Source organism: Ornithorhynchus anatinus, chromosome X1 (genome assembly GCF_004115215.2).
Source record: "Ornithorhynchus anatinus isolate Pmale09 chromosome X1, mOrnAna1.pri.v4, whole genome shotgun sequence".
Lineage (NCBI taxonomy): Eukaryota > Metazoa > Chordata > Mammalia > Monotremata > Ornithorhynchidae > Ornithorhynchus > Ornithorhynchus anatinus.
The window spans coordinates 1,938,325-1,959,208 of NC_041749.1; the positions used below are offsets into that span (position 1 = coordinate 1,938,325).

The 20,884-nt window shown below is 46.6% G+C and overlaps 1 protein-coding gene across 1 annotated transcript; it reads right to left on the bottom strand.

Moving 5' to 3' along the window:
- Nucleotides 1–5,653: 5,653 nt before the first annotated feature.
- RSAD2 (radical S-adenosyl methionine domain containing 2) lies at nt 5,654–17,399 on the bottom strand. Its single transcript, XM_001510886.4, has 6 exons — nt 16,717–17,399; nt 12,406–12,567; nt 9,995–10,224; nt 9,085–9,234; nt 7,461–7,493; nt 5,654–6,039 (listed from the first exon to the last, which is right to left on the bottom strand). The coding sequence occupies exons 1-6, from the start codon at nt 17,072–17,074 to the stop codon at nt 5,875–5,877; spliced, it is 1,098 nt and encodes a 365-aa protein (XP_001510936.1). The 5' UTR covers nt 17,075–17,399; the 3' UTR covers nt 5,654–5,874.
- Between the last annotated feature and the right edge of the window lie 3,485 nt (nt 17,400–20,884).

Genomic DNA, 20,884 nt, shown 5'->3' on the forward strand with positions numbered 1-20,884 from the left:
AGAGTGAAGTATGGACTGGAGTGGGGAGAGACAGGAGGCGGGGAGGTCAGCAAGGAGGCTAATACAGTAATCAAGGCATGGCAGGATAAGTGCTTGGATTAAGATGGTAACAGTTTGAATGGAGAGGAAAGAGCAGGTTTTAATGGTGTTGGAAGGTTTAACAGACAGGATTTAGTGGTAGATTCACTAGGTGGGTTGAAAGAGGGAGAGGAATCAAGGATAATGCCAAGGGTCGTTCATTCATTCATTCAGTGGTATTTATGAAGTGCTTACCATGTGCAGAGCACTGTACCAGGCCCTGGGGAAAGTACAATACAACAGTTAACAGTGACATTCCCTGCCCACAACGAGCTCACAGCCAGATCGGGTAGAAGGGGGAGAGCAGGCAGTAGCTGCAGAGGAGGAAGGGGGCAGGGAAGACCTACAGGCCATCTCCACCCAGGCCAGCCTTGGCCTCCAGCTTTGCAGTCCCAGAGGTGGGGGTCACGAGGTCCAGAAGGGACCAGGGAGCTGGGCCAGAAGACACGAGGCCCTGGCCGGTACCCCAGTGGGAGAAACTGAACAGCTATAAAACAGAGGGGAGGTGAAACGGAGGTGGTCCTAGGATGGGATAGTCCTCTTCAGGAGGAAGGCAGGTGACTAGCTCAGGGCCACCAGATCCACCGGACTGGGGAATCAATCAAAGCCATTTATTGAGTACTTGACTTGTGTAGAGCATTGTATGAAGCACTTGGGTAAGTACAATACAATAGATTTTATAGACAATATACCTGCCCGCAAGAGGTTTACAGTCTACAGAGAAGCAGCGTGACTTAGAAGATAGATCACGGGCCTGGGGGTCAGAACAATCTGGGTTCTAATCCCGTCACCTGTCTGATTTGCATCCTTGGGGAAGTCATTTAACCTATCTGGACCTCAGTTCCCTCAACTGTAAAATGGTGATTAAGAGTGTGAGCCCCGCGTGGGACAGGGACTGTGTCCGAACTGACTGACCTGCATCTACCCCAGCGCTTAGAACAGCACCTGGAACATACTAAGTGTTTAACAAGTACCACAATTATTATTATTATTATTACGGGGGAGACAGGCATTCAAATGGATTAGAGAAAGGGGAAATTGTAGAGAATAAGAATACCGACGCAAGTACCATGGGGCCAGTGTAAGCACTAAGAGTGTTCAAGTGGTACACAGCCCAGTGCAAATTCGAGGTAGAGAGGGGAGTGGCTAGGGTTAAGGGAAAGGAAGGGCAAAAGGAGAGTGAGGGCAGGATTTGTGATTAATATCTTTTAGGGTTGGGTTTGTTTTTTCCTCAGCTCTCATTGCTGCAAAAGAATCTTACCGCTGCTGCCAACTGGAACCCCCGGGGCCTCTCCCCGACAAGGAACCCACTTTTACGAGGCTATAAAGTGAGGGGGCAATCCATCGTATTCATTGAAGGTTTAGTGTGTGCAGACCACTGGACTAAGAGCTTGGGACAGTACAATAGAACAGGTAGACACATTCCCTACCCACTGTGAGCTCACGATCCAGAGGGGGAAACAGACGAATAATAAATGATAAATAAATAAATTACTGATATGTGTGTAAGTGCCGTGGGGTATAGAGAGAGATAAACAAAGGGAGCAGATCAGAGTAAGGCAGAAGGCAGTGGGAAAAGAGGAAATGAGGGCTTTGTCAGGGAAGGCTTCTTGGAGGGAGATATGCCTTTCATAAAGCTTCGAAGGTAGGGAGAGTAAAATGTCTGTCAGACATGAAGAGGGAGGGCGTTCCCGGCCAGAGGCTGGATGTGGGTGAGAAGTCGATGGCGAGATAGACGAGATGGAGGTACGGTGAGTAGGTTGGCATTAGAGGAGTGAAGCGTGTGGGCTGGGTTGTAGTAGAAGTAAAGCAACAGAGCAGCGTGGCTCAGTGGAAAGAACCCGGGCTTGGGAGTCAGAGTTCTAATCCTGGCTCCGCCACTCGCCAACTGTGTGACTTTGGGCAAGTCACTTAACTTCTCTGTGCCTCGGTTACCTCATCTGTAAAATGGGGATTAAGACTGTGAGTCCCACGTGGGACAACCTGATCACCTTGTATTCCCCACCCCTGCCCTCAAGGAGCTCACAGTCTAGAGCGGGGAGACAGCCAGATCGGATAGGAGGGGGAGAGCAGGCAGTAGCTGCAGAAGAGGAAGGGGGCAGGGAAGACCTTCAGACCATCTCGACCCAGGCCAGCCTTGGCCGACAGCTTAGCAGCCCCAGAGGGTGGGGTCACGAGGTCCAGAAGGGACCAGGGAGCGGGGCCAGAAGACACGTGGCCCTGGCCGGGACCCCACTGAGAGAAAGAGAACAGCTATAAAATAGAGGGGAGTCTAGGGACAGATCAGAGAGGCCGAGAGGTTTTTTGGGATGCAGAACTTCAGAAGAGGTATTGTCTCCTAATGGAAATAACATGAGCCTGGGCATCAGAGGACATGGGTTCCAATCCCAGGTCTGCCACTTGTCTGCTGTGTGACCTTGGGCAAATCGCTGACCTTCTCTGAGCTTCAGTTACTTCATCTACAAAATGGGGATTAACCCCCTCCCCCCCCCCCCGATTTAGACTATGAGCTCCATGTGGGACAGGGATTCTGTCCTGATTACCTTATATCTACCCCAGGACTTAGAAGAGTGCTTGAGAAGTAGTAAGCATTAAACAATTTCCATTTCTATTATTATTATAGAAGTGGGATGAGAAAGTGGTAAATCCTGGGGAAGGAGTGAGTGGGAAGGGCTGGTTGGACTAAAGTCAGCCTGGACAGATCTGGGAAAGAGGTCACGAGGGTCATGTGTGTAACTCCTGTGGCCCTGATGTTGGTTGACCCCTGAACCTCTGTTTAGAAAAGAAGCCGTGGAAGTCAGAAGGATCTGGGTTTTAATCCCGGTTCCACCACTTGCCTGTGTGACCTTGGGCAAGTCACTTAACTTTTCTGGGTTTCAGTTACCTCGTCTGTACAATGGGGATTAAGACTGTGAGCCCCATGTGGGGGACAGGGACTGTGTCCAATCTGATTAACTTGTATCTACTTAACTTGTATCTACCCTGTGGGGGACAGGGACTGCGTCCAACCTGATTAACTTGTATCTACTTAACTTGTATCTACCCTCAGGGCTTAGTATACTGCCTGGCACACAGTACGTGCTTAAAAAATAACAAAAAAAAAAAATAGGGTGGTGACAGAGAACCCTGTCAAAGACTCACTCCTCTATAAACCTTTCCACTACAGATGCTGTCTCTTTTCCCAGAGCACTGCAACGCTGAGGACTGACTTTAAAAGACTGTAAGTTCTTTATGGTGGGGTACCGTGGCTACCGATACTGCTACATTGTGCTCTCCCAAGTGCTTAGTAGAGTGCACTGCGCATAGTAAGCACTCAATAAATATGACTGGCCGACTGACTGCATGTAGACTATTTCTTTCACCTGTCCTCTCCCAGATTATGCTTCTCCTAAAGGAGCCTTCTCGATGCCAAACAACCTGTTAGAATGATTTATTCTTTATAATTACATTTTTTAATTCACACTTCAAACACACAAAGGAAAGGCATGATTATGTTACAACTTTTAAATAGAATGCAGAGTACAGAAGTATCTAATACAACTTCCAATCTGTAACATAATGCCTTTGCATCTGCTAAAAACAATACCAATAAAACTATCACAACTAGACTCTCCCAAATGCTCAGTACAGTACTCTGCACACAATAAACGCTCGAAAAGTACAGTTGATTATTGATTATACAATCATTTCGAACTATGAAAATCTCAGCACAGCAAAAGGTGTCAAAAACATCTTATTTCAACTAAGCTCTTTCCAATGAAAGAATATATTTTTCATGAATTATGTCCACATTTGTTCCTCAAATGTGTCCACTGTTTAATTACACACACTGGGAAAGTGAACAGATTCTGCACAACATCCATGAAAAACAAGCAAACACCACTAACTTTAAACACACACACACACACCCCTACCCACACAGCACAAAGCAAAACCCCACGTTTCTTTCTTGAGATTGCTCTCTGCCTCCTGGAGCTTCTTCTCTGACTCTTCTTTGACAAAGGAAAAGCAAAGTGAGAAGGGGAAGCTGTGTGGCCTAGGGGAAAGAGCGGGGAACTGGGAGTCACTAATCCCAGCACTGCCATTTGCCTCCTGGGTGACTTTGGGAAAGCCACTTAACTTCTCTGTGTCTCAGTTTCCTCCTCTGTAAAATGAGGATTAAATAGGTGCTTTTCCTCCCCTTAGATTGTGAGCCCTACGTGGGATAGGAACTGTGTCCATCCTGATTAACTTGTATTTAAACGAGCATTGTGAAGTCAGGATGGGGACCGGTGCAAGGAAATTGAGGGTCAAATGCTGAGGACATTAGGAAAGGGCTCCCTAAATACTGACGATAACTGTGGTGACGGCAGTGTAGCTTAGTGGAAAGAGCCCAGGCTTGGGAGTCAGAGGATGTGGGTTCTAATCCTGTCTCCACCACTTGTCTGCTGTCTTGGGCAAGCCACTTAACTTCTCGTGCCTCAGTTACCTCATCTGTCAAATGGGGATTAAGACTCTGAGCCCCACATGGGACAACCTGATTACCTTGTGTCTATCGCAGCACTTAGAACATTGCTTGGCACAGAGTAAGCGCTTAACATATACCACTGTCATGATGATGATGATGATGATGATGATGATGATGATGATGGAGCGGGAGGGGAGGTAGCAGAGGGACCATCCCAGCCTACGTCTGCTGCCTCGACCCTGCGTGACATGGAGGTGTTCCTGGACTGGGGATCACCCTCATCCGGAGGAAGGCAGGTGACTGGTTCAGGGCCACCAGAACCACGGGGCCGGGGAATCAATCAAAGACATTTATTGAGGGCTTGACTGGCGTAGAGCATTGTAGGAAGCGCTTAGGAAAGTATAATGCGATAGATCTGGTAGTCACGATACCTGCCCGCAAGGAGCTTACAGTCTACAGAGAAGCAACGTGGCTTAGTGGATAGAGCACGGGCCTGCGGGTCAGAACAACCTGAGTTCTAATCCCACCTCCTGTCTGATTTGCGACTTTGGGCAAGTCACTTAACCTATCTGGACCTCAGTTCCCTCAAGTGTAAAACAGGAATTAAGAGTGTGAGCCCCATGTGGGACAGAGACTGTATCTGACCTGACTGACCTGCATCTACCCCAGCGTTTAGAACAGTGCCTGGCACATGCTAAGCGTTTAACAAATACCACAATTATCGTTATTATTACGGGGGAGACAGGCATTCAAATGGATTAGAGAAAGGGGAAATTGTAGAGAATAAGAATACCGACGCAAGTACCCTGGGGCCAGTGTAAGCACTAAGAGTGTTCAAGTGGAACACAGCCAAGTGCAAATTTGAGGTAGAGAGGGGAGTGGCTAGGGTTAAGGGAAAGGAAGGGCAAAAGGAGGGTGAGAGCAGGATTTGTGACACCAGTACAGAGGGAGGGGAGGCAGAGACACACCCACTACTACTTCTGTGGACCCTGCCTTGCTAGTTTCCAGTTTAGGGATGCGCAAATCACTTTCTTCCTCTTCTTCCACCTCTAGTTCTTTCCTTTCGGTCATTTCACTGCTCATTAGTAGGTGAATTGAAAGGTGGACAATCAAGCTGTCCACACACGCTTCCATTCGTCACAGTTTTCTTGCAAAACGGAATGAAAGTCCAATTAAAAAATGAGGATATTGGATTGCCCAAGGCACCGAGTCCCTCATTTTCCTGGAATTTCTAGGGTTGACCAGGTAATGAAAAAATCAGATGACTAGAGTTAGTCACCCTAGAACTCCTGAGGAGACTAGAATTCACTTTCCCCAAGAACCACACGTCATCATGGAATCATGCAGTTTCACCACTGTAGATTCAGCTCTGCCTTACTCCACACATATTTTCCTCCTCGCTTTAAAAACATCTTCTCGTCAAATCCACTGAATTTAATGGCTTCTTGTACCCCTACATCCAGGATCGATCGGGAAGGTTCTTTCCGTCCATTTCTACAGTTCAGAAAACGCATCTACAAAATTGGTAAATCAAAAATCCAGAAGGTAGGAAATAAGTCAAATTTGCAAAACCAAATTAAGCTCAGCTTTAAAAATGAGTACAAATGACTCTACGACATCATTATTTTATAAGAAAAGAGAAGAAAAATAACTTGCCACTAATACTTCTGAAGAAATGAATCCACACTAAATTAGTTTAGTCCTGTTAACCAAGGATTAATATGAGCATGATTATATATTATATATGATAATATTAAATATGATTACATATATATCATACTCAAATTAATCATACTCAGATTATATATAATAATCATATGTATAAGAAACAGCATGGTCTATCGGAAAGAGCATTGGTCAGATGGTCAGAGGACTTGGATTCTAATCCCAGCTCTAATATCTGCTGCATGAGCTTGGACAACTCACTTTATTAATAATATCAATGATCTGTTAATAATGTTGGTATTTGTTAAGCGCTTACTATGTGCCGAGCACTGTTCTAAGCGCTGGGGTAGACACAGGGGAATCGGGATGTCCCACGTGGGGCTCACAGTCTTCATCCCCATTTGACAGATGAGGTAACTGAGGCACAGAGAAGTTAAGTGACTTGCCCACTGTCACACAGCTGACAAGTGGCAGAGCTGGGATTCGAACTCATGACCTCTGACTCTAACGCCTGGGTTCTTTCCACTGAGCCACGCTGCTTCTCTGCTTCTCTGTTAAGTGTTTACTATGTGCCTGGCACCGTACTAAGTGCTGAGCTGGATACGAGCAAATGGGGTTGGACACAGTCCCTGTCCTGTGTGGGGTTCACAGTCTCAATCCCCATTTTATAGGTGAGGAAAAGTAAGGTGAAGTAAAGTGACTCACCCAAGGTCACACAGCAGACAGCTGGCAGAGCCGGGATTAGAACCATAACCTTCTGACTCCCAGGCCTGTGTTCTATCCACTATGCCGTGCTGCTGCTCTCTGTGATTTAGCTACCTAATCTGTAAAATAGGGATTATATCTTAACTCCTCCCTGCTTAGACTGTGAGTCCCATGTGGGACAGGGACTGTGTCCAAACTGATTGACTTGTATGTACCCCAGCACTTAGAACAGTGGTTGGCAAATAGTAAGAGCTAGACTGGAAGCACCTTGAGGGCAGGTTTTGTATCTACTAACACTATTATACTCTTCTAAAATCTTAGCACGGTGCTCTGAACACAGCAGACTGAAGTTATTTGAGGGCAGGGATCAGGCCTATTGAGTGTTCAGTATGGCGCTCTGCAAAGAGGAGCCGATCAATGACTACTATTGATTTATTTCAGCATTATGAAATGTTGGCTGAGAAAATGTCATACCAGAGTAAGTGGTTCATCATATCACTATCGTTATATACAACGGATGAATCGCTGCCTTATCATTAATATTTTTAGAGTTCATTTTACTTACATATTCATCCAGAATGAGGTAAGAATCCTTCATCTGTAAGAGAAAAACAACCATGAATTTAATAGAAAATATGAGCTTAGCATGGGAATCCTAATATCTATGGGAACTGATTGGTCAGCTGTCCATCATCCCCTGCTCCAGGCAACGGTTACCGAGAGCAGTTACCCTCTTCTAGACCGTGAGCCCATTGTTGGGGAGGGATTGTAGAGAAGCAGCGTGGCTCAGTGGAAAGAGTCCGGGGTTGGGAGTCAGAGGTCGTGGGCTCTAATCCCGGCTCCGCCACTTGCCGGCTGTGTGACTTTGGGCAAGTCACTTAACGTCTCTGGGCCTCAGTTACCTCATCTGTAAAATGGGGATTAAAACTGTGAGCCCCACATGCTACAACCTGATCACCTTGTATCCCCCCAGGGCTTAGAACCATGCTTTGCACATAGTAAGCGCTTACCAAATACCACCATCATTATCATTATTATTGTCTCTGTTGCCGAATTGTACTAAGTGCTGAGTATAGTGCTCTGCACACAGTAAGTGCTCAATAAATACGATTGAATAAATGAATGAATGAACTAATCCAGGGGGGCAGATGAGTTCTGTCCTCTGTCTCCGGCTAACAGACCAGCCCCTCTCCGGGGACCTGAGCCCGGAGAGGCTGCTGAGGCGTGCTGTTCTTTGGCAGGAAACCACCAGTCTGGAGTAACTGACTGTTCTCCAACTGAGTCATTTGGAGGAGAATCGTGGGGGTGTTCCTATGATTTGGGACACGAGGGGCCAGGTAGTTGCCCCATTGAGGTCAGAGTCCCGAGACACCTTAGCTCTAGCGAGCTCCATTCCTTCATTCCTTCCTTCAGTAGCATTTATTGAGCGCTTTCCGTGTGCAGAGCACTATACTAAGCACTTGGAAAGTACAATTCAGCAACAAAGAGACAATCCCTGCCCACACCGGGCTCACAGTCTAGAAGAAAAGGGAACCAAGAAAGCTGTGAATGGAGACTTCCGAATGGAGATTTCTCTAGAACGTAAGCTGGCTGTGAGCAGGGAATGTGTCTACCAACTCTGTCATATTGTACTCTGCAAACAATAAGTGCTCAGTAAATTCTAAATGACCGATCCTGAATCATCCTTCTATGGAAACATTTCCCCTAAGCAGCAAACGTGGCCAGTTTCCGATGAGAAAGGAAACACAAATTTGTTCATTAGAGATTAAAACTGTTGCTAATAAGTACACACACACACACACACACACACACAAATCCTTCATTGTAGCAAAATACTTTAAAAAACTATTTGAACTAATTATACTATAAAAAGAATATACAATCTTACTCAATAATGAGTTACAATACTAAGTTGTTTTTAGTAAAACTGGTCCAGTTAAAGGCACCTTATGTTACATAAGTGTTTTCTTTAAGAATGAAAAATCACTGATGGAAAGGAAAATCAACCTTAGTCATATACCTAGATAAGTTCTACAAGGGCCCATATATCTTAACTTCAGGTTTTAGTATCCTTTGATCATCTACTAAGATAATTCAGGTGGAAAAAAATCCTTTCTTTGTGTATGGACTGGATGGTGGAGAATTGGGTAAAACCTGGACTCAAACCAAACTTCTAACAGCTAATTTACCTTCTGATTGGACTCGGGCACCAAACATGCTATTTCCTTATGGCGTTCCAAAAATTGTTCAAAATCTTCATCACTGATTATGAACTTTTCTGCTTCCCTCAGAGCATCTTCACCTGAATTCTCACCATCAATTATTAGACACTGGAACACCTGGAAGGCAGAGAATGCAGATTTTTCTTGAAAGATCCTTCAGCTATCGTGTACTTCCGACCGGTACCCCCCGCATCCTTGTTCACCTCTTTGACTTCTGGGCTTCCTTTGAAGCCAATGTGAGTTCTGCATGTAAAAGAGCTATGCTGAGGAATGAGAATCAAACCTCGGTTTCTAAGGAGAAAGATGGATTGCATTTAGTAGCACAATCACTCAACAGCTGACTCTTTTATGCTCCTGGATGTTCGATGTATATAACTGAATTATTATTGTTATTTTTTTGTGGTTCAGTTTTAAATCCATTCAGCTTTATCCTTTGCGGTCTGCAATCTCTCTCGTTTTGGCTGAGCACAGGTCTATGGAGGCCAGTGGAGGAGTTGGGATGTGAATTTGGGTCTTCTGGCTTACACACCCTTGTTTTTTTCCCCTAGACCATGCTGCCTCCCTATCTTTCTTTCTCTGTCTCTGTCTCTCTGTCCCCTTTTCTGCCTATTCTTCTGTTTATCTCTCTTTGTCTCTGTATCTCTCTTTTTCTTCTCCCAGCAATTTTGAACTACAGTCCCCGTGCCCTTGAAAGCTTTGCCAGATGATAATTCATCTGCAAGAAATAATTATTATCAATCTTCTAAAAGATAGCCCGTGTATAAATGCAGGGTTCCATCAGCAGCCATCGTGTTTCTGACTTCAAGCACCGTTGAAGACAGTTTTCAAATACTGCCTCTTTAGAAGAACAAAAATAGGAATGACATATTCAACTCACCTTCCAGCGCACAGGGTTTAATACTTTAATCTGTTCATTCATGTCCTCTTCAAAATTAAATCTGTTTATGACGGAATTTATTTTGAACGCCACACCGTAATGCTGACACCAGTTCCTCAGCTTCTGCAGATTTTCAACGTGGCTCTTTTTCCCTTGTCCCCGACCAATTAGCACGTTGACCTGCTCATCAAAACTATCACAAGAAATAGCTAGGATATCTAGGTGCTCACCTGGGGGAAACAGGAAGTGAGGGGAATCTCCAATTAATATTCCAGTCTTTGAGCCAAAAATCTGGAATTTTTGCATAGCTTGTAATTCTTGTTTATATAACAAAACATCTTCTATTTTCCTTTTCCATCCCACTGCAGGGGGGGGGGGGGGAATATTCCTATTCAGTGAACAGTTCAGAAAATGCAAAATGCTCTAAAGTCTGCCTCATTTTGGGAGGCCTGCCCCTTATTTTTAGGCAGAGATCTGGAAAATGGGCAGAGCAGCAATACCGTGAGCAGTAGGATGCCCCTAAATGAGGCACTGGAATCATGATGTCATATGATGGGAGAATGTCCAAGGCCCTTTGGCTGCTGACTGTCCTGCAACTAGACACAGCTGTGTCACGGAGGACTGGGCTGGCAAGGTCACTGGCCATGACACCTGCTACTTCTGAGACAGAAAATGTGCATGTGTGTGAGTCTGGGGAGGGAGAGAGAGAAAAAGAGAGAGAGAGAGAGTGCCGGTCTGCGGGTTTGAAGACCTGAACTCTAATCTCAGCTCTGTCCTTGACCCGCTGGGTGATTCTGGGCAAATCTACCTCCTTGGATCTCAGTTTCCTCCTCCATCATGTGGGAAAATGTACCTGCTCTCCCTCCCTCTGAGTCAGGCAGTCGATTGCATTTATTTTCTTATTAATTATTATGGTATTTGTTAAGCACTTACTATATGCCAAGCACTGTTTTAAGTGCTGGGATAGATACGAGATAATCAGGTTGGCCCATGTGGGGCTCACAGTCTTAATCCCCATTTGACAGATGAGGTAATTGAGGAACAGAGAAGTGAAGTGGCTTGTCCAAGGTCACACAGCAGACAAGTGGCAGAGTCAGGATTAGAATCCACGTCCTCTGACTCCCAAGCCTGTGCTCTTTCCCCTAGGCCTCGCTGTGCTGACCGCTATATTAAGCGCTTGAGAGAGTGCAATATAATAATATAACAGATCCATCAGGAGCCCAGTCTGACAGGGACCGTGACCTTTCTGATTATGTTGTGTAACCTCTCATCTCCTCCCCTATCTCTGGCCCCTCGCTGCACCCCTTTAGCCCTTGAGTCGTCACCCCTCGAACACTTAGGTACTCATGTGCTCCCAACACACAATTTACTGCTATTGTTCTTGTCTGTCCGTCTCCCCCGATTAGACTGTAAGCCCGTCAAAGGGCAGGGACCGTCTCTATCTGTTACCGATTTGTCCATTCAAGCGCTTAGTACAGTGCTCTGCACATAGTAAGTGCTCAATAAATACTATTGAATGAATGATTGAACACACATATACACACAGAGCATTGACCTACTTATTTTTAAACTCTATCCCTGCTTCCTAGATTGTAAACTCCTTGAGGGCAGGGATCTTGTGTTCTAACTTCACTGTAGTCTTCTAACCCCTTAGAAGAGTGCTCTGCCCAGAATGAGGACTCAATTAGTATCCTTGATTAATTTTATATACCAGAGTATTTAGCACAGCACCCTAGAAATACTATGATAAAAGGAGAGCAGGAGTTGCGAAAACAAAAGCGTAAGAAGTCGGAGTGACGCTTTGATAGAAGCAGCATGACTTAGCGGTAAGAGCCAGGGCTTCGGAGTCAGAGGTTCTGAGTTCTAATCCCGGCTCCACCACTTGTCAGCTGTGTGATTTTGAGCAAGTCCCTTAACGTCTCTGTGCCTCAGTGACCTCATCTGTAAAATGGGGATTAAGACTGAGAGCCCCATGTGGGACAACCTGATTATCTTGTATCTAAACCAGCGCTTAGAAGAACAGTGCTTGGCACATAGTAAGGGCTTAACAAATACCATCATCATCATCATCATCATCATCATCATCGAGTGGGAAGAGAACCGGCCTGGGAGTCGGAGGATGTGGTTTCAAATCCTAGCTCTGCCACATTTCTATTGTGTGACCACTTAGCTTCTCTGTGCCTCAGTTACCTCCCCTATAAAACGGGAATGAAGTCGGTGAGCCTCATGTGGGCCAGGGACTGTGTCCAACCTGATTACCCTGTATCTACCCCAGAATTTAGAACAATACTTGGTCCATAATAAGCGTTTACCAAATAGCACAATTATTAGGAGATACACAATATCGTTGTTCTATTCACTGACACATATTTAGTGCTTGCTTAAGAATACTGTAGTTTTTCTCCACTTACCATAGCACTTGAACCAGTTTTCTCTGATCAGACTCCCATTGCTCACGACGCTGACACTGGATAATCTCAGCTCCTCTTTGCAGAATTTGACCATCTTTCCCAGGAATTCTCCTCTGTTTTGTAGGAATGGCTCTCCTCCCGAAAAGTTAATTTTCTCCATTCCTGTCTCGTGGTAAAAGAGAAAGAGATTTTGGTTCTGATTCTTTGCTGGGGGAATAAAATCTCATTGCAAGAGACCTTCCATTGTTACATATGGGAATGCTAATAATAAAAATAATACTTATGGTACTCATTAAGTGCTTATTGTGTGCCAAGCGCTACTCTCAGCCCTGGGGCAGATACCAGTCCCTGTCCCACGTGGGGCTCACAGTCTCAATCCCCATTTTACAGATGACATAACTGAGGTCCAGGGAAGTGAAGGGACTTGCCCAAAGTCACACAGCAGACAAGCGGCGGAGCCAGGATTAGAACCCGTAGCCTTCTGACTCCCGGGCCCATCTATCCATTACACCATGCTGCTTCTTTAGAGAAGCAGCGTGGCTCAGTGGAAAGAGCCCAGGCCAGGGAGTCAGAGGTCATGGGTTTGAATCCTGGCTCTGCCACTTGTCAGCTGCATGATTGTGGGCAAGTCACTTAACTTCTCTGTGCCTCAGTTACCTTATCTGTAAAATGGGGATGAAGACTGCGAGCCTCACGTGGGACAATCTGATTACCCTGTATCTACCACAGCGCTTAGAACAGTGCTCTGCACATAGTAAGCGCTTAACAAATACCAACATTATTATCATTATCATTATTCTCAGTGGGAATGAGAATAGCAGTGGGAAGAGAAGGGGACCAAAGATGAGAATTTTAGCTAGGTTTCTGGCTCCAGCAGGGTAAAGGAGACCTACCTCGTAGGAAGCAGTATGGTCTAGCGGAAAGAACACAGAGTCAGAGGAGTTGGCTTCTAATCCTGACTCCGGCACTTACCTGCTGCGTGATCTCAATCGAGCCACTTCACTTCTCTGTGCCTTGAGTCCCTCGTCCGCAAAATGGGGATTCAATACCTGTACTCCCTCCTATTTAGCATGTGAGCCTTTTGAGGGAACTATCTTGTATCTACCCCACTGTTTAGTACAGTGCTTGGCACAGAGTAAGTGCTGAACAAATACCACAACTGTTACGATTGTTAACTTCATGAGTTGGGGGGAACAGCAGGGCACGGGCTTTGACTCTTTTGGAAGTCCCGTAGCCGCATCATCCCACCTGGCGTCTCCAGAAGACGATGGAGTAAAGCCGTCTCCTCCCTAGCCCTTGTCTCTGCCCGCCACTCTCCTCCACGGAGAATTTTCTGGAGCGTTGGTGGGGTCAAGCAGCAGGCGGCACCAGACAAGCGCAGATTTCCAGACTTGGCCCATTGGGAGGATCCCCCAGTGCCTCATGACCACAACAAGTCTCAGGAGAGACTGTGGGAAATCCCCATACCTGGTCTCAAATGAGCCCACCACCTCTTATCTGTTTGGTCTGTCTAGAAGATCTCGGGGGTGAGGCACGCCCTAATAATGTTGGTATTTGTTAAGCGCTTACTGTGTGCAGAGCACCGTTCTAAGCGCTGGGGTAGACACAGGGGAATCAGGTTGTCCCACGTGGGGCTCACAGTCTTAATCCCCATTTTACAGACGAGGTAACTGAGGCACAGAGAAGTGAAGTGACTTGTCCACAGTCACATAGCTGACAAGTAGAGAAGCAGCGTGGCTCAATGGAAAGAGCATGGGCTTTGGAGTCAGAGGTCATGGGTTCGAATCCCGGCTCAGCCGCTGGTCAGCTGTGTGACTTTGGGCAAGTCACTTCACTTCTCGGTGCCTCAGTGACCTCATCTGGAAAATGGGGATTAAGACTGTGAGTCCCACATGGGGCAACCTGATTCCCCTGTGTCTACCCCAGCGCTTAGAACAGTGCTCGGCACATAGTAAGCGCTTAACAAATACCAACATCATTAACATTATTAAGTGGCATATCCGGGATTCTAACCCATGACCTCTGACTCCAAAGCCCGTGCTCTTTCCACTGAGCCACGCCATGTGTGCTCAACCTCAGGGGAGCCCACCCGGGGAAGCGCCCACAAGCGCTTAGTACTATTCTAAACACTGGGGTAGATACAAGTCAATCAAGTTGGACGCGGTTCCTGTTCCACCTGGGGCTCACAATCTTAATCCCCATTTTAAGCGCTCAATATTGAATGAATAAATGAATGAATGAGGTAAGTGAGGTTAAGAGACTTGTCCAAGGTCACACAGCAGCCACGTGGCAGAGTGGGGATTAGAACTGAGACCCTTCTAGACTCCCAGGCCCTTGTCCTACCACATATCTACTCCGGTGCTTAGGTCGGTGCCTGGCACATAGTAGGTACCCAACAAATACCATTTTTAAAAAATCATTAGAAACACATTCAGAGGCGAATACCACTGACTACAGTCACCACTGCTGGAAAATGAGGCCCCAACAGTCCCTCTCTAAGTATCAATTGATAGGAGACCAAGTTACTGGGATCAGTCAGCATCACAATTTCAGAACCTGGATCCAAAACACAAAACATCTCTCCCCGGGTCAGCGATGGGGCTTCGGACAGGGAACGAGTAGCTCCAAGGTAAGAGTGGTTAGACACTTTCACTCACTGTACCTGTTTCAGGGTCTGTGTACCGAGACGACCCCAGTAGTTGGAGACGAAAGAGAACAGTGTGTACTCTAGGCCCCTCGGGAAAAAAAAATCATCCGGTAAAAGGGCTATCACCTGCAGTCAAGTGGGCTGGAGAGATGGATGGAGGAGAAAGTCGGGAATTTTCAAATACCGTCAGTATTCCCTGAACAGTAACACCTCGATTTAACCTTCACGGCATCATTAAAATCCACCCTTTCCTCTCCATTTAAACTGCTTCCATGTTAATCCAAACACTTATACCGTATCAGCCTCCTTGCTGACCTCCCTGCCTCCTGTCTCTCCCGATTCCGGTCCGTACTTGGGTCCGCCGTCCGGTTTATATTTCATATTTCCTGTGGTTGTCCATCTACCTATGCATCAAACGTAAACCCCTTACTAACGGCTTTCAAGAACTAAGTATCTTGCCCCCTCCTATCTCACCTCCCAGATTTCCTACTCCCTGTCACTCAGTCTCATCTTTCTGGCAACCTTCACTCACATCTTGTATCTTCCTGGAACACTCTCCCTGCTCTTATCAGACGATCACTCTCTCCACCTTCAAAGTCTTATTAAAAGCACAACTCCTCCAAGATGACTTCCCCGACACCGGTCTCTTTTCCTCTTCTCCCACTCCCTTCTGCCTCGCCCTGGCACTTGGATTTGCATCTCTTACTCACCCCTTCCTCAATCACATGGTGCTCCCATACATATCTGTGAGTTATTTCGTTGATATTAATGTCTGTTTCCCCCTCGAGACTCTAAGTTTACTGTGGACAGGGAACGTGTCTCCTAACTCTCTTATATTGTACTCTCCCAACCACCTAGTACGGTGCTCTGCACACATTAAGTGCTCAAGTGATATGATTGACAACACCTCGGTCCATATCACTGGCATAGGCTCAGTCAGTAGCCCTAGCTCAGAGAAGCCGTTCCCCAAGGTTCATCTCTGGCCAACCTGAAGATCCTTCATCTGTCGGTCGGTCAGCCGATCGTATTTAGTGAGCACTTAGAGTGTGCAGAGCACCGTACCAAGCACTTGGAAGAGTACAATATAACGATATAAAGGATACATTCCCTGCCCTCGTGGAGCTTACCGGTGTAGCGGGGGAGACAGATGTTAATATAAATAAATCAATTACAAGTATGGACCTAAGTTCTGGGGGGCTGGGAGGGAGGATGAATAAAGGGAGTAAGCCAGGGGAATGCAGAAGGCAGTGGGAGAAGAGGAAAGGAAGGCTTAGTCAGGGAAGTCCTTTTGGAGGAGATGTGCCCTTCTATAAGACTTTGAAGAGGGGAGAGTCTATCGAACAGTAATTGTCTGTCCCAAAGCCTCGTAGGCGAGGAGATAACTCGGGGATATAATAATAATAATAATAATGTTGGCATATGTTAAGCGCTTACTACGTGCAGAGCACCGTTCTAAGCGCTGGGGTAGATACAGGGGAATCGAGTTGTCTCACGTGAGGCTCACGGTCTTAATCCCCATTTTACAGATGAGGGAACCGAGGCACGGAGAAGTTAAGTGACTTGCCCACAGTCCCACAGCTGACAGGTGGTGGAGCCGGGATTCGGACCCATGACCCCTGACTCCCAAGCCCGGGCTCTTTCCAGTGAGCCGCGCTGACACTGACCTGCCTCCTTCAGCATCCTGAGTCCCCTTTTGGCTTCCTCCAGCGGTAGCACGAAAGACGTCTTGGCGGTGTGGAAGCAGAAGCCACATTTATAGTTGCACTGGCGAGTGAAGTGGTAGTTGACGCTGATGGGAATGGTGGGCCCTGCTGGAACACCCTCTTCCACCTTCTTTTCCTCTTCCCTCTCCCTCTTTTCCTCTTCTTCCTGGGGACGGCTCCGGAGGCTACCCTCCACAATCGACACTGCTCTAAACCAGCGGGAAAGCCAGCGGATGCTCTTCCACAAACCCTCCAGGTGATCTCGGAAAGCCTGGAGCAGCAGCTTCCCGGCCAACACGACGGGCACCAGCAGCCACATCACGGATGGGTGGAGTGGAGTGGAGTGAACGAGGGGCAGGATTTGGAGCCGACACTCTGACTCTGCTCAGTTAAATAGCGTCACTGAGCTCACGAGCTGAGGTTGGAATCCTGGGGACCGCCTCTCTGAGCCCTGAGTTTCAGTTTCCTTCATTAGAAAGTGAAAATTGTACCAGAGCCAGGACAACAGTTTTGGTAGTTGGCAGGAAAACATTTCTCTGCCGTTGAAACCTGACCTAGTGGCAGTTAAATCTCGTCGATAGAGCATGGGCCTGGGAGACAGAAGGACCTGGGTTCTAATCCTGGCTCCGCCGCTCGTCTGCTGTGTGTCCATGGGCAAGCCACTTAATTTTTCTGTCTCAGTTACTTCAACTGTAAAATGGGGATTTTAATAATAATGTTGGTATCTGTTAAGCGCTTACTATGTGCCGAGCACTGTTCTAAGCGCTGGGGTAGACACAGGGGAATCAGGTTGTCCCACGTGGGGCTCACAGTCTTAATCCCCATTTTACAGATGAGGGAACTGAGGCACGGAGAAGTGAAGTGACTTGCCCACAGTCACACAGCCGACAAGTGGCAGAGCTGGGATTCGAACTCATGAGCCCTGACTCCAAAGCCCGTGCTCTTTCCACTGTGCCACGCTGCTTCTCTGAGTGAGCCCCATGTGGGTGACAGGGACTGTTTACTATCTGATTATCTTGTATTTACCCCAGTGCTTAGTACAATGCCTGGCACATCTGAAGCGCTTAACGAATATTCTTCTTATTATTACAGAATTGTTACAGAATTTTGGGGTCTGAGCCCAACTAGGTATTGGGATATTTTGGATATTATTTTTCTGTACTTTACAGAAACTAAGTTACGTGGGTGATGTTACCTACTAACAAGATGACACACAACATTAAAGCAAGAGAAGATTCAAGAAGCAGCACGGCGTAGTGGAAAGATCACGGGCTTGGGAGTCAGAGGTCGTGGTTTCTAATCCCGGCTCTGCCACTTGTCAGCTATGTGACTTTGGGCAAGTCAGTTAACTTCTCCGTGCCTCAGTTCCCTCATCTGTAAAATGGGGATTAAGACTGGGAGTCCCATGTGGGACAACCCGATTACCTTGTATCTAAACCAGCGCTTAGAACCGTGCTTGGTACATAGTAAGCGCTTAACAAATACCATCATTATTATTATAGAACAAGGCACTAAGCAGTTGGGAGAATAAATACAATAGAGTTCATAGAGAGGATTCCTTCAAGGAGCTAACAATCTAGTGTGTGTGTGTGTGTGGGGGGGGGTAGATATTAAATAAATTATAGGTAGGGAAAATTGTGGAGAGTCTGTTTGAAGCAGAGGTGGATTGGTAAACATCAGAGGTTATTGAAGAGAGGTCTTTTTTTAGAAAAAAATGATCCAGGCAGCGGAATGAAATGTGGACGTGAGTGGGAAGAGATTGGAGGCAGGGAGGTCAGCATGGAGGCTGACGCAGCAATCAAAGCGGCATACGATAAGCGCTCGGACCATCACGGTAACAGTTTGAATGGAGAGAAAGGTATAGATTATAGAGGTATTATGAAGGAAAAAAACCAAGAGGATCTGGCGACAGACCAAATATGCGGATTGAATGAGAAAGATGAGAGAAGAGTCAAGAGACGAGTCGAGGTCTACTGTGTGACCTTGGGCAAGTCAGTTCACTTCTTTGGGCTTCAGTTTCCTCAACGATAAAATGGGAAATTCAATACCTGTTCTCCCCTCTATCATGGGGTTCATATATACAAGGGTGGTGTTTCAATTTATCAACTTTTATCGGAGCAGTGTGGCAGAGAAGCAGCATGGCTTAATGAAAAGAGCACGGGCTTGGTAGTCAGCGATCGTGGGTTCTAATCCCGGCTCTGCCAATCGTCTGCTGTGTGACTTTGGGCAAGTCACTTAACTTCTCTGTCCCTCATTTACCTCATCTGAAATGGGGATTAAGACTGTGAGCCCCATGTGGGACAACCTGATTACCTTGTACCCTCCCCCCCCCGCAACGCTTAGAACAGTGCTTGGCACATAGTAAGTACTTAACGAATACTGTCATTATTATTATTATTATGATTGTTATTATTTATATTATTGTCTTTCCCTCTAGACTGTCCTCTCATCGTGGGTAGGGAACGTGTCAGTTTATTGCTGTATTGTACTCTCCCACACGTTTAGTACGGTGCTCTGCACACAGTAAGCGCTCAATAAATACGACTGAATGAAAGTAAGCACTCAATCAATTTGATTATCTGACTGACTGGAGGTTCGGGAAGGCCATAGGGGTTTCAGGAGAAAGTTAAATGTCTGAAACAGTTGGTGTGAGCACTGGACATGGGTGCCAATGAGGGTGGAGAAGGAGCACTGGGCACGGGTGTCAATGAGGATGGAGAAGTATCGTCGGTGGGTAGAGGAGAGGGTCCCCTCTCAGGGTCGCACCCGAAGGATTTCCAGTACTCGACCAGTCTCGGCTACGGGAGGGAGAGTCAAGCAGAGACCTACCCGTTCCACTCCTAGCTGGGGCAGTGGCTAGCTAGTGGAAGGCCATCGGCGACGAGTCAAAACTCACCCGTGCTGGGCAGCAGAGGCACGGGAGAGAGTTGAGGGCGGAGACTCGGGTTTGCTGTGCGGAAGGAGACGACGGTAAATCACTTCCTTATTTTTACCAAGAAAACTCTATGGATTCACTATAAGAATGATTGCAGATGGAGGGGGGGTGTTCTGGGAGAGACGTGTCTGTGGTGTCGCTATGGGTGGGTGATGTCTCGACGGCATTAGACAAGAGGAGAGGGCAGAGTTATAGCAGGCCACCCGTGAGCAAGATAACAGAAGAAGCTACTGAAGGTATGACCCAGATCAGACCCAATCCTTGTCCCACAAATGGCTCACGGTCCCAGAGGGAGGGATAGACGGGTATTCTATCCCCACTTGACGCATGAGAATACTGAGGCCCAGAGAGGCTAAGTGATTTGTCCCAGGTCTCAAAGAAGGCATTCATTCATTCATTCAATAGTATTTATTGAGTGCTTACTATGTGCAGAGCACTGTACTAAGTGCTTGGAACGTACAATTCGGCAACAGATAGAGACAATCCCTGCCCAATTATTTTTGATGCTATGAATGCCTACCTGTTTCGTTTCGTCGTCTGTCTCTCCCTTCTAGACTATGAGCCCGTTTATGGGTAGGGAGTCAGAGTTCATGGGTTCGTATCCCGACTCTGCCACTTGTCAGCTGTGTGACTGTGGGCAAGTCGCTTCACTTCTCTGGCCCTCAGTTCCCTCATCTATAAAATGGGGATTAAGACTATGAGCCCCACGTGGGACAACCTGATTACCCTGTATCTACCCCAGCGCTTAGAACAGCGCTCTGCACGTAGTAAGCGCTTAACAAATACCAACATTTTAGGGGTTGTGACTATCCGTTGCCGAACTGTACTTTCCAAGCACGTAGCACACAGTGAGAGCTCAATAAACACGACTGAATGAAGGCACGCGGCAGAGTGTGGTGCCTTAGGTTTATTGCCAAGGGATAGCGGTATTTTTCTGTTGTTATTGCGGTTTTGTTTATTATGACGTCTGTGAAGCGCTTGTTACGTGTCAAGCACTGTTCTCAGCACTGGAGTAGACACAGGTTTATCAGCTTAGACACGGTATCTGTCCAACATAAGACTCACAGTCTAAGTAGGAGGAAGTAGGATTTAATCCCCATTTTACAGTTGAAGAAACTGAGGCACAGAAAAGGAAAGTGAGTTTCTCCAGGTCGCACAGCAAGCTATGGAAGAGGAGGGATTAGAACCCAGGTC

What these genes read in the sequence shown, in the direction of transcription:
- RSAD2 (XM_001510886.4), bottom strand. Translation starts at nt 17,074, where the DNA reads ATGTGGCTGCTGGTGCCCGTCGTGTTGGCCGGGAAGCTGCTGCTCCAG. An exon ending in CAGGATGCTGAAGGAGGCAG is followed by an intron (nt 12,568 to 16,716) that starts GTCAGTGTCAGC and finishes ACCACGAGACAG; the next exon opens with GAATGGAGAAAATTAACTTT. An exon ending in TGCCCGAGTCCAATCAGAAG is followed by an intron (nt 7,494 to 9,084) that starts GTAAATTAGCTG and finishes TTTCTCTTACAG; the next exon opens with ATGAAGGATTCTTACCTCAT.